This window comes from Diuraphis noxia, unplaced genomic scaffold (genome assembly GCF_037042655.1).
Source record: "Diuraphis noxia isolate RWA-SAM2 unplaced genomic scaffold, SU_Dnox_SAM2 contig0001, whole genome shotgun sequence".
Classification (NCBI taxonomy): domain Eukaryota; kingdom Metazoa; phylum Arthropoda; class Insecta; order Hemiptera; family Aphididae; genus Diuraphis; species Diuraphis noxia.
In genome coordinates this window covers 39,996,189-40,015,897 of record NW_028301711.1, presented here as the reverse complement: position 1 = coordinate 40,015,897, position 19,709 = coordinate 39,996,189, and the positions used below count along the sequence as shown (strand labels likewise).

Sequence of the window (19,709 nt, the reverse complement as noted above, 5' to 3'; positions counted from 1 at the left end):
GGCGCAAATAGGTGTGTATAATATATAGTATTTTGGAACGAACAATGAAACATTTTTTCACTTAAATAAACTCGGAAATAATGAAAATTGAATTGACTTTTTATCTTACGGTTTTCCACTGAAATAATATTTTGGTCTATATATATTATATACTCATATATAAAATAAACAGAACACAATAGTAATTTAAAAAAAAAGCATTAACCGTTCGCCGAGATCAGAAACTTACTTCGAGAATACAATAATACGACAGCTCTTAACCGGAATTCAACAATAATTGTAAACGTGCTGATGCAGTTACTTCAAACTTATCGCCACCCAACAGATTAATGATTACTTCTCGGTGACTTTTGCTTATAAACATTATCTGATCGAATAGCATTATAAATAAAATCTAATATTGTAAAGTAGGTACAAAACAAAATTTAATGGATATATTATTATAGTATACAACCGCTGTCGATCGACCATTTTAATCATAAATAATAAACTATATACAAATTAAAAAATATTGCTTTTGAAAATAAAAATAAGAATAACAAATAACCGTACATTATAATATATAACCAGATATTTTTGATTTACATTAAAAATACTATTGAATACTTCAAATTCTACAAAAAGTATTACCGAAATTAAATGTTTAACTTATAAATACATATATAATATATTATACACACATAATTATTTATAATATTTATTATACACAATTAGATAAGAAATATAATATATAACATTGAATAATAATAATATTATACTGAAACATCGAGGACTAATCAGTATCATAAATACATTATATTATTATAAATTGTACGCACAAAAAAAACAGAACATATTTATTTTTTTCAATAAAATAATATTTATACATCGTATACATCCTAATATATAATACAATGTATACAATAGGCAGATACACAGTGTAAGATTGTGAAGTAGCCGGGGTGTAGGAGGTAATACATTTTTTTCTACCACTACTCTTTTAAGTTCCGGTTTTATTCAGGTCATTCGTTATTTAAGTTCCGTCCAACAAAAGTCACCACAAACCTTTTTATTTGTGTTATAATCTGATGCCGGTTGTATTTTATCTACCTTTTACTTCTAACAAATAAATATTATGTCATATTATCGCACGACTTAATTTATCGTAATGCATTATGGGTCCTATACGAGTTCTTCAGTAATGTTTAGTAGATAACATGGAATTAAATGCACCATAGGTTCTTAATCGTAAATTTTTAAATATTTGCGATTAACTAAAACGATAAAATAATATGTGTTTTGAAATATTAATCAAATTAATAAATTTAGAAATATTTTCGAGATAAAGTTATTCGCACAATATACGAAAATTGTTCACTTTTTAACTTAATACATTATCCTATATTTGTTAAATTGTATATGTTTGGAAATTGTAATATATAACCACTTTCGGTATAAAACCTAGTTCCCATATGAAATGACATTAAGAATAGTTGAATGAGTTACGAGGTCCAGTTATAATTAGTGGGTAAAACAACGGAGATCATTAATTTAAAATTTTAATATACAATATTATAAATGGTTATTTGGACGTTTAAATTAAAAAAAAAAAAACAAATAGTTAAGAGTAATATTTGCAAATTTTGACAAAATTGTGCTATTTTTCGGGCTTGTTCATAATAAATGTTTCGACTACTACACTGGACTGCGAGTAATAACGTATATCATATTTTACTATCTTTCCAATTTTTTAGTTCAAATTTAATTTAAATTGTTATCTTCCAACTGATCAATGCGTAATAAAAATGTATATAAACTATTACTATTTACATAAAAAACAAAAACTAAGTCCTCGGCGGCCGTTTTCGTTCTTTTTCGTCATACGTCATACAAATATGTAGTATAAACCTTACCGTGGTGGTGGAAAGTGATGTACGCGGTGCTCATCTAGTCCTGTCGATGATCTTGGGCAGCGGAGGCGGAAGAGGCAGGCGGCGGTCCGGGAGATCCACGGACGGCCGTAGCGTTCCTGTGGCCGCCACTGCCGCTGCACATCATTAGCTGCTGCTGCAGCTGTTGAAGCCACCACGGCGGTGTGGCCAAGGGAGACGTCGCCGTCGACGGCGGTGGCGGCGGCGATGACGACGAAGACGACGAACATTGCGGCCAACCGCACTGGACGGCGGCCGACATGGCGGCAACGGTGCAGGCTGTGCCGGCGGCCGGTTCCGGTAGAACCGGCAGCGGTTTTCATATGACATGTTGTGCATGTAGTCCAGCCTGGCCGATGCAATCCGGTTTGACGAGAAGAGCGATGGGCCGCTTAATGACAGCCGCGGCGGCGGCAGTGGCCGTCGATAGTAGTGTGGGCGGCGGGAACTGGGCAGGAGGCGAAGGTGTGGACGATGACGTGGATGATTCGTGCGCTGGCCTAGGCGGTGGCGGTGGCAGTGGCTGCAGTTGCAGTGGCGATTGAGACGGACGCTCCGCGTGTATACCGCACTCGACGCAGTTGACAGGACAGCCACCGTTGGAGCCGGCCACCGTGGTGTTCGCAGCAGCCATCATCGGCCACCCGGTAGCTAGCGACACAGCCCGAGAGTACAGAGAGCTGCCGTAGAGCGCATGCAGCGCTAGGTCATGGACGGCCTTTCCCGCGGCGGCCGCTTCAGTGCCGGTGCCGCCACTGCTGGCCACAGTCGACAGGTCCTTGGCCACCTGTTGGTAGAACGATGACGGGTAGTGGTGGTGTTGGTATGGTGAGAAGTAGGCACGCGGAAATTTGGCCACGGCCACCGCAGTGGCGGACGACTGATGTTCACCGGCCATTGATATATGCGCCATCGATCCGGCAGCCGACACAGCAACAGACCCACTACCGGCGGCCGCGGCCGACGATTCGTGTTGCGGCAACAGGTCGCGCACCGAGTACGAAACAGGTTTGCCTGACACTACACTGGTGTCGGTTTTTTTCTGCACCATCGTCTTAGGCTTGCGACGTGGACGATACTTGTAGTCCGGATGCTCCTTCATATGAAGCGCCCTGTAAAAATTACAATAGTTTACAAAGTGTTAAAATTTGTAAATTTGTAATAGTAATACCTATTTATTGTTACATTTAAGTTATGGTGGTTTTCGAGTTATTCCGACTTAACTGATGTAAATGCATATTTAGGTAAGTTTATTGTATACCCCAGTTGTATATATAAAGAAAAAGTGTTTATCAAAAGAAAAAGCTATAATATCACAGTAGGTAACATAAGAATACTCTCCACTTCCACAATACACATTTTAAACGTTTGATATTAATGTCATTATTAGGTACCTAATAATGAATATCTGTTATCTTTAGTTTCTACGAAAATTTGTTTCAGGGTAAATTCAAATATGTATTTAGATGTTTTATCGGATAAATAAGTTATTTCATACAATTAGTATGATAATGATATGTTTAATGTTGAAACAAAATATTATAAAATAATGAATATTCTTAAAGTGTTCTATCAATGTTATCATTGATATATGCGTACACGTGCGGAAGAAACAACATTCGAGTACAAAGCGCAGCAACCCTTGTGGTTAGTCCCGATCGAAACGATAATAATATCGCTAGCATATAGTACTAAGGGGGTGTTTTAGATCTAAGCGGAGCGATGAATGTATTGGTTTTATTATTATTAAACTTTTTTTTAATATATATCATTGAGTTTTTGAAATTTAAAAATACTTGAATTTTTTAGTTTTTTTAGGTTTTGATACCATATAGGATGTAAAATAATTATTTTGAAGTTTATGCTTAAAATTAAAATTACAAGATGATAACGGAAAATGAGAACATTATAGTACCTACAACACCAGCAATTTATGACAAAATCGATTTAGTTATTCTGATGTAACTTATTCAAAAATAAATAACCGTAGACAATAGATATTTTCACCAAATGTTTATTATACACATATAATTCATTTTCATGATATAATTTTCAAAAGATTTAAACTATTTATAGACATTTGAAACCTTCGACATTTTTGTTAGTTTTTAAAAAAATTGGGCGTAAAGCTACCTTCATAACATTTTTATTTGCGTTTAAAGTGTTGATGTCATTGATATTCTTCAATATAACGAAAACGTGCTAATATTGATTTATAGTTAAAACTATATAATTTTTTAATGTTACCTAATATCTAAAACTTGAAAATATAAAAATTAACACTTAAATGTGTTTTTAACAGTAAAAATCAAACAGTATCAAATATCAATCAACAAACAATAAACTGCAATGTCATGTTTTGAGTAAAATAATGGCACAAAGGGCCATATTAGTAGGCTTCAAGTAAATATAAAATAAGAAACCAAGACCAGCAGGGTTTCCCTAAGAGTTTAAAGCATATTTTTTTGTCATTACAAGAGGAAATTTTAAATACACCTCTCAAGGCCTGGATTTCATATATCCAGCGACACGGTAGTGTCGCGAGCTAAGTAAAAAAAAAAGGAAGGCGAAGCACTCGACCGTGTATATATACAGAAACCTAAACATTCCCATTTAATACGTGTTAATATTTTGGTATTCTTTATTAAAGGCTGTAGGTCTAATAAATGAACCAAATAGTTAGAATGAGATATCAATCGATCGAGAAAATCATAGGCTACGTGCTTTTATAATTTTAAATAGAATCGGTTGAATAGTATTTTAGTTATGATCAAAAAACTGTGGATATTTAAGTGATCATTTTATATTACTTTCGCCGCCGGCTGCCGTATTAAACGCGTCATGTTGACGGGACGAGTGAGAGGATTCTTGCGACGGCGGCGTGTGTCTCCCACTACTATTGCTTCCCCCCACCGCTAGACACATACAACATACTAACACGCGAACATGGTCCACAATCGCTTATCAGTTATCGGTATCGGTGCATTCTGTTTTCGTAATTTGAAATTTCGTTCTTTCGTCTCGCGTCCTGCGTACGAGCTTGTTGTCGGCGTTATTGTCTCGTGTCCATAATATTATTATTCAATGCACGTGGTATCACCAAACCTAACCGTATCGACTATCTATCATTTTCCATTGAGCATTTTATTGTTAAATAATATATAGTCGTTATAATAATAATAATTATTATAACAGTCTTTATTATAATTTATAATACTTTATTATGACTGTCTTCATATTTGTGTCGAATTGTGTCTACATTAAAAATGGTAACTTAACTCCAAAAGGCGCGAGATATGAGGAAAAAAAATATCAGGAGTCTACTCAATCTAAAATCGTAGTTGAAAGTTATAATAGTACTACTATTAAACAGTGCAGTATTAACACGGTACATGAAGTACCACTAAAAAGAAAGAATCCAAAATCCAAACAGTTATTTCCATTTTATTAAATATTGAAAAATGTACCAATAGATCAATTGGTAAATTAAAAATGCCTCTGGTTCAAGGTAGGTGTACTGCAGATAGAGTATTAAAATGGGTGCTGAAGTATAGGAAACAAAATGTACTTTTGTACAGAACGATATGTTTAAACATCTTAAAAAAATTATAAATAAGACATTACATCATAATAATGGAAAAAAAAATAAAAAATATCTTGACCCTAATAAAAACTAATGATATCTCAACAAAAACACTACGTCAACTCCGTGTAAAAAAACGCTAAGTAAAAAAAAAAAAAATATATAAATGCAATAAAATGTGTGATATAAGGTGGAATCTAAATAAATAGTTTAATGAATAAAATGTATGTATAAATAATTAATTCAAATTTAATAAAAATTGGTTATTTATATTAATTTATAATATGAATTATTTTAACTCAAATTGATCCAATTTTGGTTTACTTGGCCGGAAGATTCAGTCTAAAAAATGTATAGCCAAGTACTAATAGTTTATGTAATAAATAATGAAAGCACCATTACAATAAATAAATTGTTTCCGGCTAAGTAAACCAAAATTGGATCAATTTGAGTTAAAATAATTCATATTATAAATTAATATAAATAACCAATTTTTATTAAATTTGAATTAATTATTTATACATACATTTTATTCATTAAACTATTTACTTAGATGCCACCTTATATCACACATTTTATTGCATTTATATATTTTTTTTTTTTACTTAGCGTTTTTTTACACGGAGTTGACGTAGTGTTTTTGTTGAGATCATATAATAACCTAGTACTGGGGTCACAAAATGGCGACCCGCGAATGCATTTTAACCAGCCTGCAGACTGAGAGAAAAAGCCAATAATTTAATTATATTTTCATTAAATTTAGTTAAATAATTAATAAGTGTATATTTTTTTATTTAGAAATAAAATATTTTTGGCCAACCAGCATATTATAATAAATATTATGTACTCTTTGAATTTTTATGGCCCGCGAGAATTTTCCGAATTCTTAATGTGGCCCGCGGAAAATATTAATTGGTGACCCCTGACCTAGTATATAAGATGTCTGTATATTTTAATAAATATTGATCTTAAAACATATGTGTCTGGTACTCTGGTTAACTCACGGAGCTCCTAAGAAGTTTTTCAATCACAAGAAAATCAACGAGCCTTGAATTAAAAAAAAATTCGTTTTTGAAAATCAGTATCTTAAAAACAGTATCCAAATAGCCATTTTAAGATGTATATTTTTTCAGTGTTTAAATAGCTAATGATTAAATATATCACGAAAAAATTGGTGTACTGTATAGTATACAATATATTGTAAATATCCTTACAAAAGGAAACATATAATAATGATTCTTTTATCATTAGGTGACTATGAATACTAGATATGCTCTAATGTTTCATAAAATTAATTTTGATTAAATATAAAAAGAATACAGAACGTATAGATACAACTGTCCGTTGTAAAATTACTTTAACAATGGGTACATCAATAATTAACCATCCAATAAAATAATCCTAAAACCACTAATATCTCAATATGACTAGTCTACAAACTCTCCCAATTGAGGAATAGTTATAAGATGACGCTACACCCGCATAAAATGTTGTCTTTATCTTACAAGTGCATAACATGGCAAATTTTACATTCGGCAGATCACGTTTTACCACGTTAGTTTAAAATTTAGAGTGAATTGACCTCTTGTAAAAATTAAAGGTAAAATTATTATTGAGGACTTTTTATTACATTTTAATTTTGCTATGTGTATTTAAAATTTAAAATTGTTTGTATATCTTAAAATACTCGTAACTCGCTTTAAAATTAAAACCTTATAAAAAACCTAAGAGAAACTCTCGATAATAATATTACCTTTAATTTTTATAAGAGTTCAATTTACTCTAAATGTTAAACTAACGAAGCTAAACTTGATTTGCACGTTGACACACTTGTAAGACGGAAACAACACGTCATGAGGGTGTAGCGTCTTCTTATAAACCCATTATATTTTATAAAAATACCTTGAATAAGATCTAGTAATGAAATAAATTATAAGATAGTCACATAAAAGATAATAGACGTACCTACTTAACTTTTTTAAGCCGAGTGATGAATGATGGTTCTACATTAATGACATTTTTATTTGTGTATAATTATTAATTAGTCATTACGTTTTGAAATATAAAATTTTCACCCTATTGGTATTAGGTATTTTAGAATGATCCTGTCATGGAATAAATATATTCAAAATATTTTTACAAACAATTTTTGTTATTTTAATTCTTTTTAAAATTTAAAAAAAATTAATCGTAGGGAGGGCTTCAAAATCTCATACCTCTCATAATAATACAAATAATAAAATAATATAAACTATTATCTTTAAAATTATATGCTGAATTTTGATACAACCGATCACAATATCTACCTACATATTATACAGAATATATATAATATATATAATAATTATCCTCCACAGTGTCCTTATATTAAGTACTAGATACAGATACTCGTAACCTATACTGTGCGATAAAAGCGAATTCGACGATTTTATTTTTGATGCTAATATATTATGTAACCATTGGTCTTTGAATTTTTTTAAATACATTTTAAAAGATTGTTTTATCTTGTTTTATACACTTTGGTAATTTTTTTTTTAAAACCATAATTTCTACCATAAAAATAATTATTGATTATTCTTAAAATTACTAATAAACAATTGGAATATAAATGAAAAACTTAAAATTTAAGTTTGTATTTTTATTTAAAAAAACAATAAAATAATAATGTTAATTTATAAATTTACCTCCTATCCTATTTATATAAGCAGGTCGTCTGAATACTAATTTTAGAACAATATTATTTTTTTAAAGAAACCGATATTGTTCTGTTCTGTGAAGTTTAATTAATTTTACCTTAACAATAATAGTAAATAAAGTGATGTTTTGTATTTATTTTAGATAACAATAAATTGTTTAACAAATATTATTATTATTGCTTCATTAATACAAGTTTTATAATATTATATATATATTATATATATATGATGGTGATGCTCGCCATTTGTAAAATAAATAAATAATAATTAAAATGCCATCGTACATTTTCCAGATTAATTATATATCGACAATAGTTCATCATATATTTTACACTCTATAACATAGAATAAATCAGTCGTCTTAAACTTTCTATGCAGCCAGTGGCGGGGCCAGAATTTTAATACCAGGTGGGCCAGGCTGGGGCCCAGATGTTTTAGGGAGGGCCAAATTGTTGACTTGATATATAAATATAAACAATAGTGATGACAGGCAATTACCCAGAGGGGGAGAGGGAGGGTCAACTTCCAATTTTTCAATTTTTTTACACTTCATCGTGTTAACTTAGTAAAACAATAATTTGTAAACATGTATTAATAGTATTTATTTCCTAACAAAATATATATTCATGACATTCATGTAAAAGTATATTCATCAAAAGTATATAAAAATAGAATGCTTTCCCTTGTCATAGTTGGTTAATAATCTAATCCCGTTGTTCATGGAATTTTCAACAAAATTATTAATAATATTGATTAATATTTAATAATAACTAATAAGCATAACTTATTATTTTCGTATTCAGCCGCTGGAAAATACACGTTATTTATGAGGTTTGAAAGCATACTGCATAGTGCATAGTTTTCAACCCATTTCAAATATTGTTCACGCCATCTATTATGACTTAATATTTTCATATTTTGATTTATTCATGAGATATATTTTAGTATTCTAGTATGATTAAATTTAATTTTTGGGGTTGGCCACAGGGGGGCCCGAAACTTTTCAAGGTGGGCCCGGGCCCACCCTGGCCCACCCCTGGCACCGCCACTGTATACAGCCACGTATTAAAGTAAAATAATTAAAAATCAACATTATTTGCTGTAATATGAAATATGTATTGCTCTCGTATCCCGACACGTGTTCGAAAGTTCAGATATATTGTTTTCAGATCATGTTAAGGAGTTTAGATACCGATCGTTTTTATAAGGAGATGAATATAAGCAGTATATAGGAAATTGACATAGTGCGTGCTTGCGTGGCGAGTATTTGTGTTTGTATAGTAAACGCTCATTAGTGTGAGTGCCTCCACCCACCCACAAAACTACTACAGCCTGTTGCATAATGGTATTTCTTGTCTTCGATTATGACGGCCGCACGCGCAGTCACATGTCAAATACGCACCGTCGCGCTCTAGATGAACATTATATTTATTATTTTGTTTTGTCTAATAGTATCAATCTATATTGTCCATTGTACAGACTGATTCTGAAAACATATATGAATTCATCATGAAGCTTTGTTGAAAACGACTTTCACATATTTTTATATATATTTTTTTAGCTCAATATTACATTTATTTTAAAATTCTTAAAATTCAAAATTTCAAATTAAAATTTGAAAAGCTCACGTGATTAATTTCAAAAAAGTTGAAAAATTTTTTTCGATTAAACTTCATCTTGAATTCAAATATATTTTTGGAATTTGTTTCCGATCACTATAACAGCCAAAACAGATGGCAAAATGTGGTATATTTGGTAGAAATTACAGCCGTATCGAATCCCCTTAAAAAGAATCGTGTCAAAATATGTAAATGGTATAGTGTGTACGCAACAATGTCAATAAGTCAACAAAGTTCAGAGACGTTAATAAAATAATATAATCGTTGGTTGGTACCATTACCTACTATTATGGTAACTATAATAATGCTACGGCCTAAATGGCAACGCAAAAACACGGTGGCTTGTAGAGACTATTTACAACCCAGTATCCACCATATAAAGGTAACACAGCACACCCAAGGTCGACCATATAAAAGACTATTTCCATCTGGCTTTGGATATTGCCTTACAAAAAAATTTCATTTCTTGTTTGTTATCACCATTGAGCTAAATTTCCACTTGTGAGCACATATACATAACACAAACAATTTTATACTAATGTCCGAATTTCCAGACTTATTAAAGTAATATCCATTTAGTTGAAATAGTGATTATTTTAAAATACAACAACTCAAAGAAAACCTACAGACAGTAATGAAAACAAAAATTGATAAAAACAAAACAGTTTCAACCAGATTTTCATAAAAAAAAAATACATAAGAATTGTTTTTTTAGAAATTTTTAGTATATTGGTTTCTAAATTAATAAATTTCAACGAATAATGGCTGCTAATTAAATTAATATTAATTATAATTTTTCTTTTGATGTTATCATTCAAAAGGCTGTCAATCATTAATTATAATAATTGTTAGGGTTAGAATGTTTATGACTTGCATATTTTTTCTTTGAGTCGTGCACATTGCAGACCAAATTATAAATTCGTTTTGTGCGACATAGAATCAGATACATTCAATTTTATTTTACATATTTTTGCATATTTAGGGATTTTCATGAATAAATGCATATTTTGATTAAAAAAATTGTAAATAAATGCATATTTCGCCAAAAAGTAACTTAAATACAATATAAACCTCAATAAAAACCCATAGGTAGGCACAGTCGATTTCACATTTAACGAAAATGAGAAAATATGGAACCCGAAAAATAGAATTAACTTATCTTTATTATAATTACTTATCTTGTAACTATGTAACATGTAACATGTTTACTACTGATGATTACGATAGTTGTGTCGATAGTACAAAATAACTTACAATATAAGATCTTTAGTTTAAATATGGTGTACCGTATGGCAAGGCCGTAACTGGTGGTGGTGGGGGTCCAGGGGTCCAAGGGAAAATTTCAATTTAGCTGATTTGAACGTTTTCCATGGCTCGTTTACTCAACAGTTGATAATGGTGGTGCCCTATGTAAATAATACTGTGTAATATTTGGTAAGGAATTTGGAGGCAAAGGCAACAATCAAAAACTTTCCTCTTTAGTATTCAAAACTTTTAATAATTGGAAACATGCAGTGGAAGTATTTAGTGAACCTTTTTTAGAATGTTTTAAGAGGTGATAATTCTATAGCTCTCTATTTAAAAAAATCAGCAAAATATTGCACAAAAATTAGATTCAGCGCGTGCTGCACAAATAAGTTTAAATCGAAAAAGATTAATACCGAGAAAGAAATATTTTAAAAAGCAAAAAATATGTTAATGTTGATAGACGGAGAGGATCAGATACAAATGCCAAGACTAGTTGGACGTCAAAAAAATAGAACTAACATTAGTATTAATTCTTCAGAAGAATATTTCCGTATAGCTATTGCTATTCCTTTTTATGACGATTTTATTCAACAACTAAAAGATAGATTTTCAAAACACAAAACAGTTTTGTCTTCTTTATATTTATTAATACCGAAAATGTGTCATAAAGCTGCAATATCAGCTACAGATTTTAATTTATATTCTGACTATATAAATATTGATTTATTACTCACAGAAATTAAACTATGGAATAGGAAATGGATCACACATTCTCAAAACGATCGTCCAAGTACAGCCTTTGAAACATTAAACAATTATTGTGATTGTGATTTATTTTCGTGAATATACTTGTTATTAAAAGTTTTAGCTACATTACCAGTTTCAACTGCAACGCCCGAGAGAACGCTGAAACGGATGAAAACATTTTTGGAAACGCTATTGGACAAAACCGTTTAAATGGCCTAGCATTATTAAGTGTTCATAGATATATTAAAGTAAATCCCGAAGACGTCCTAAATAAATTTGCAATTCAAAAAGATAGAACTATTTTACTAATATAAAATAGTCAACATATTGCTTGGTTATATAGTCTATAAATTAATTATTATTTTATTATTTGTACTTTTGAATAATGTGAATAATTCTATGTATATAAATAATTAACTTTTGTCTATTATATAAATTGAATATTATAATGACGACTTATGTTTTTAATAATGATAATAATAAAATTTTATATTTTTAACGTAAAAATGAAGTGTTAGCATCTATATTTAAAAAAATGTTGGACCCCCTCCCCCGAAATTTTTTCCAGTTACGGCCTTGGCCACAGCTGGTCGGTACTGTGTAGACCAAGGGTCACCAATTAATATTTTCCGCGGGCTACATTAAGAATTCGGAAAATTCTCGAGGGTCATAAAAATTCAAAATACAAAACATTTATTATAATATGCTGGTTGACCAAGAATATTTTATTTCTAAATAAAAAAATATACACTAATTAATTATTTAAATAAAACTAATTAAAATGTAATTAAATGATTTGCTTTTTCTCTTAGTCTGCGGGCCGGTTGAAATGCATTCGCGGGCCGCCATTTCGTGACTCCTGGTGTAGACTGTATAGTGTTATTGAATTATTTTAGTATACGCGTTTTTTATTCACACTAAAAATACCAAAAGTAAAATGTTCTAATACTGCTCTACTACACAAATTGATTTTGGAGTTTGGCGAGAATGTATTTTTAACGGATGGATTAGTGATATTATATAAAATATGTGGACTCAAAATTGCATCCGAAAAAAAATTTACATTAAAACAATACATCGCAAGCGGAAAACATGTAAGGGCGTTACAACGCAAAGAAACTCAAGATAAGGCGACAACACTAATATTTATCTCAGATACAAAAAATCATATTTTTATATATTTGTATTTAAGTTTAAAATTATAAAAAGTTGTAAATTAATTTAAAATACCTTTTGGATTAGAAATACAATTTTAAAATGACATGTAAATTTTTTTTAGGGCATATTTTGATATTTATTGTGCATATTTGCATGCAACTTTTAGTGTTTTTAAGGTCATAAACATCCTAAACCTAGTAATTATATTTATAAATTAAATCGGAAATAATATATAATAACAACTCAGTAAAATTAATTTAATTCATATTATAAATACATTTAAACAATTGAAACCCATCTATATTTCTATGTTCAACAATTTGAATTGATTTTGTTTATTTTAACCTATCCAAAAATATTTAATCCATAAATACAAAGACCTACTATACATAATTTTAATAGAAATTAAGCAACATAACTCTTTATCGATTCTTTTTCCATCCAAAATTGGTTGTAATAAAATACACACCTAACCTCGTTTATTTTTTACTGATTATGTTAATTACTTGCGGCAGTAAAAAAATAAAAAATAAATATAACTAACGATTGTATAATTTGGATATTATCAAATGAAGTGAACGATAACAATAATATATAGGTACATATATGGTAACAAAACGTATTGAAAGTTCTTTTTGCGAGCATTTAACAAGAATGAAAAAAGGTCCTTAATTATCTGATCGATGGTATTTTATCCTTAAATAAAAACCGTAAATATTTAAAACATAAAACAAGAAATCATAAGAAAAATTATCCTTAAAATCTACAGGTTTGAATTTTTTCTATTTTCCCCTGAAAAATAATAATATATCACTATAAGCCCCCAAATTAATTTCCATTTTCCGTGGAATTTACAACATCTATATAGGTACACCATATATATATATATTATATGACTATAACGAGCTGTAAATTATATGCAAGTTCCGAATCGTACGTTTATAAGTTTAATAATAATCTTTTATTTTACACAAATTATAAGAAATAAATTGTTATTTAATGAATATCACAAATAGATAACGACACATCATAGTAAACTAATTTAAGTAGGTACCCAACAACTATATATGAAAATTTTTCTGCAAAAAATACGAAAAAAATAAAAAAATAATAGTTTTCAAAACACCATTATATATTACCAACGTAATATACAATCCCGCGTTTTTTATTTAATAAGGTACATTTATCATCGTAATTTATTATACATCGTCAGATAGTGGAATAGCACGGCGTCTATATATATTATATATAGACCAACATTGACGCTGCAAAGAAAACGAACATTAATTATATACAGTGTGATTATATAATAACTACATTACATTAATTTTTTAATTTTTAGGTATTATATAATCTTTTTCCACGTCATACTCACGAACATAAATTGAACGAAGTCCATACTTGAAAACTATGAAAAATGTATTTTTATTTTTATTTGCAGGTATTTATCTTTACCTAACTAAATACTAAAATACATGTGTAATACCGACGGCTGTCATGATAGAAGCGTTATCTAACCTGTTGAATAAGAAAATTGTTTCCACACGTGTGTCGAGAGCTCTGTAATAGTATCTCACTCACTCAGATAGACAGAGAAAAAAAAGTGAAAATTTGTTCAAAGAGTCTGTCTGACCACTCTCACTCTCTTTCTTTCTCTTTCACACACACTCAATCTTCCTTCATCTATATAGTTTTAAGCTCACTTGCCAGCGCGTACTGAGCAAGTCTACTCATTACTTGCGCGCACAAATATTACAATATGTATACAATATACATGCAGGAACTCGAAGCGTTTATTAACGTTTGAAAAAAAAAATAATAATAATGCTAAAATATTTTCGATTTATACGTAATAACTGATAATTATCATGGGGCACTAACATCCCTTTAAAAAATCACCGAAGTCCAAAGTACACAAAGTCCATATCACCACGTAAGCTCATCGAATACTTAACTCAAGTGTTCTTGAATAGTATACAAATAACATTTTTTGTTCACGAGTATTCCTAACCCTACCCTCATCTATATACTACAACACCAGTGCCGAAAGCTTTACATTAAATTTTGAATGTATAAAATACTAACTCACCGCAAACATAAAAAAAATAGATAAATTATAAAAAAAGCGTTATATTACTGCAGGGTACTAACTTATTTAATATCTTCGAGGCCATTATTGAAAGATTAAAAATTCTCTTTAAGTTATTTTTTTTTATAAATATAGATTCACATATTATTTTATTTTATATCTAATTAGTTTTTTTTTTTAAATAAATTTATTTATTTAACGAAATTTTAAATCGAAAAATCACGTTTACTTATGAGAATAGAAAAAAAAGTTAATTTTAAAATTCAACTATTATAAACGTTTATAAAAATGTAAACATTTTAGACGTGATTTTTGGCAATGTGTCTAATCCCAAGAAGAAAAACAAACCGACATTGTTCACCACCGTAACTTACCAGTTATGCAATATTGCACTTAAACCTGGTTCACAGCCACGTCGTGTCATATGCCTTTGCCCTTCAGTCTTTAATCGTTTATTTGCTATTTTAATCTATAATTCTTTAACCATGATCTACCCATGCCTAGCTTAACTTATGATGACACGACGATACAGGACATAGGTAGGTATCTATCATCGTATACCAACATTACCAACCATAGATAATATTATAATATGATACTGTGGTCGTACGCATCGTACGCATCGTACCTACGCCGCGCAGAATACTGCCTGATGGAAAAAAGCAAAGCAAAACAAACAAAATAAAAGTAATAATGTATAAAAAAATAATCTGTTCTGTTCTTGTGACAATCACATGTGTATACAATAAATAATAATAACATAATGACGTGTACTCACAACTAACTCGTGTGTATATGTGTAGATTAGTGAATATATACAACAACGGTACCTTCTACGGCCAACCGATTCGGTCAAAACGATAGAACCTATCGCGGTCGCGGTACAATAGTTCGGTAATTGTGATAAATCGCTTTTATTCATTTATTTAATTTTTCTTCTACCTCTAAGCGTACACGCATATATATATATATATGTGTGTGTGTGTGTGTGTGTGTGTGTGTGTGTGTGTGTGTGTGTGTGTGTGTGTGTGTGTGTGTGTATGTGTGTGTGCTTTATACGTAATACGTACACCGTTGCCGCCGCCGATTATTCTTAACGATTTCAAATAGCCCGTAACCGAAAATCAATCACAAACACACACACACGACGTTTCGTAAACTTTGATGTCTGCGCACAATAATAATAATAGTCATCTGGGACGAAATATGTACATTATTCTATAGGTACAGCATACGTCATGTATACACATTTTCATACATATATCTATAACGTATCATTATACTACGTATAATAGTAAATGTTAAATGTAATAATATATATATATATAAGTACAAGTACGGCACACCAACGTATAACACATATTATATACAATAGCAAACATACCTACTCTTCTCGTCGTGTTACTATCGTATTATTATTATTATTATTAATATTTATCAAAGCGGTGATATTGTTCATACCTACGTACTATATGATATGCACCTGAATGCATCTATATTCTTTATATCACAGTTGAAAAACGTCATTAACTTGATTTAAATATCAATAATAACTAATAACAGTTGTACACAGTTGTACATGTAATTGCGACGATTGGACGTAGACATTATGTAAAATACAACGAATATAATTCATAGGTATGAATTTTAACCGAATTTATCACATTTTTACTGATCCAACTAATCAACTCCATAAACAGATACCATCATAATATTATATTATATCTATTGCTACTGAAAAGTTATTTAAAATGATTCATCTGTTGCTTGCAGATCAATAAGCCCGAATTAAACAAAACTCTTAACAACTCTAAAAAACTTTGAAAAATCTAACACTCGAAACCAGTACAAATAACCAAACGACTTTTTTTTAAACATCCAAATTAACCGAAATCCGAAACCGAAATATAAACTATGTGTGTTTAAAGTAGGATGCAAAGCTTTAATTGCTTGGTACCTATAGCGGCATCCTAAATCACCTGATCTTACTCCAAGTAACTAATTATTTTAGAGTTATATTAAAGATACTGCGTATAGAGGGCTAGGTAAAAGTGGTAAATTGAGTCCCGGAAAAAACAGGTAGTAGGTAAGTTGAGTCCCGGGAAAAAATTGGTAGTAAGTAAATTTTTTAACTTATGTTAAGCTTTTTATATAAGGATATAATATTTAGATTTATATTGATTAAAAATATCAAAAATATAAATTACTAAAATAAATAAATGTCATTATTATTATACATTACATTATATTATTATACACTCCATTTATTTACGAATTAATCAAAAAAAAATTATTATTATTATATTATATTATATACACCTATATTATGTACTAGGTAAAAATTCATTGATATTGATTTAATAAACTCAAATCGGGTAATAACATTACTGGTGTATTTGGTAATTTGCTCCCCTAGGTTTTGTTCCTTATCGAAGGTACGATGTTACAAAGTTATCGACTTTTATTGACTATGAATGCTTTGGTATGTTAAGAGTGTATCGTTATTTTATCGTTGGGGAAAAAAATAATTATATAATTAATAAAATTAATGCATGTTGCTATTTTCAAAATCATATACATGCAGTCAATGAATGTCCACAAATCACAAATTTAAATTTTATAGCGCATATTTTTAAATTTTAAATGCAAATAAATCGTTTTACCCTGGGACTCAAATTACCAACTACCTTATTTTTTCCAGGACTCAACTTACCTACTACCTATTTCTTCACGGGACTCAATTTATTACCGAGTTAGGGTCATTTGGGACTCAATTTACCAATCCCGTGCGTATAGTACTGTGGTGTGGTATCAGTGTACCACTTTTTTCTTCAAGGTATCATAAGGTATTATAAGGAGCCAATAAATCGGCTGATTCAATTTTCGACGAATAGCTTGAACAAATATGGGATGAATTTGACTATCGATAAAATGATATTCTATAATCAATGGAAATTCATATAGAACATTTATAAGTACTATTTAAACATCATTATTTTATTTAATATGCATCAATTATCATTCTAAACTTAAAAACTTAAAATGTATAACCATTTAAAATCAACAAAACAGTTTTTCTAGTCATCCACTACCATAGACATGTATAAGAAACAAATACCCAGAATATCCTGCAATACGTATTGTTTTAATCAGAGCGTTGACGTCTATAAACTAAGGAGTATTATAGGGCAATAATTAATAGATATTATAACTGATAATATGTATTAATATATGATAATAATAATTGATTCAATAACAAAATTGAAAACCAATCCTTAAATTTAAGATTGTTTAAATCCGTTATAATTATTATATTGGTTGTAATACATAGAACTAACATTGGGATAACCTTTATATACATGTTTCCGCTCAACTTCAGTGATATCGCGTATTCGTGTAGTATAGGAGCTATTAAGTTATTTGTCTATGAACTATTGTTCTACAACTTGTAGTATATTATTAATTTAATCTATTTTTTTAGTTTAAAAAACCTTGATATTTGATTACAATATAAATATTTCATTTAATCTTACATCAAATTTAAACACAATTAACAATTAAAATTATTTATGTAACTTTCAAAAACTTAATATAATTACCTAATTCAAATAGATATATTTGTTTTATTTCCAGTGACTTTTTTTCCTAGATGCAAAAATAAACCTATATTATATGTATAATAATTGTATATATAACCTATATAAAATGTATATCGTATTTATCTATACCTGCGCCCGGCTGCGCGAGTGCGCGACGTTATCGCGAGAGAAATACACGGAGATTTAATAAGTTTAGCAGCGAATATAAGTATGAAAAAAATAAGTCACCGTGGGCTTTTGGAATTATTTCTTGTTCGAAATCGGAAACGGGCATGTAAGATGATATGGCACGTGACATAATCGAATTTGTCGAAAAACTGCTCTAATAATAATTAACACAAAATCGTATTTAATAATAATAATATTATACTATGTACAAAAGACATAGTATTTATATTATACTACGCAGTACGTGTGTTCTCACTCTCAATTCTCGTCAAACCCTCTAACTCACAAAACCTATCCACTCATTCACTCAAAATTGAGGAATAGTTTTAAGAGGACGCTACACCCACATGTGTTGTCTCCGTCTTACAAGTCTAACATAGCAATTTTTACACTCAGCAGATCACTTTTAGTTCCGTTAGTTAAAAATTTAGAGTGAATTGACATCGTATAAAAATTAAAGGTAACATTTTTATCGAGAGGCTCTCAAAGGCTTTTTAATATATTTTAATTTAAAAGCGATTCATGAGTACTTTAAGATATACAAACTATTTACAATTTTATGTCCTCTTGATTTGCGTACACTAACTAGTTAGATTAAATAATTATGATACACAAGAATATTATTATTTACATTATGTAATTATTACAGTCTGTAATATTATGATCTCGTGATTCGAAGAGAATAGAATTAGCTCATCGCGTCATGTAATTTCTACACATATACATTACACACGCACACACACAAGCGCTCGTGCGTACTCACGATACATACACAGAAAATATAATACTGCACACTAGTACCTACTATTAGATTATGCACAAGCCACCAGAGACGTGCTCAAGGGGTTCATTGGGTTCGATATATTGCTATATCTATATTTTATATTATTCA

General features: G+C 29.9%; 1 protein-coding gene and 1 pseudogene across 2 annotated transcripts in view; one reads left to right on the top strand and one right to left on the bottom strand.

Moving 5' to 3' along the window:
* Nucleotides 1–914: 914 nt before the first annotated feature.
* LOC107173663 (uncharacterized) overlaps nt 915–19,709 on the bottom strand; it is a 38,799-nt gene continuing 20,004 nt past the window's right edge. For both annotated transcript variants that reach the window (XM_015524282.2, XM_089217110.1), the window contains exon 3: nt 915–3,022. In XM_015524282.2, coding sequence (XP_015379768.2) covers nt 2,230–3,022 — 793 coding nt within the window. In that variant the 3' untranslated portion in view covers nt 915–2,229. The remainder of the gene's footprint in view (nt 3,023–19,709) is intronic.
* On the top strand, nt 11,480–12,117 carry LOC149060672 (52 kDa repressor of the inhibitor of the protein kinase-like; annotated as a pseudogene).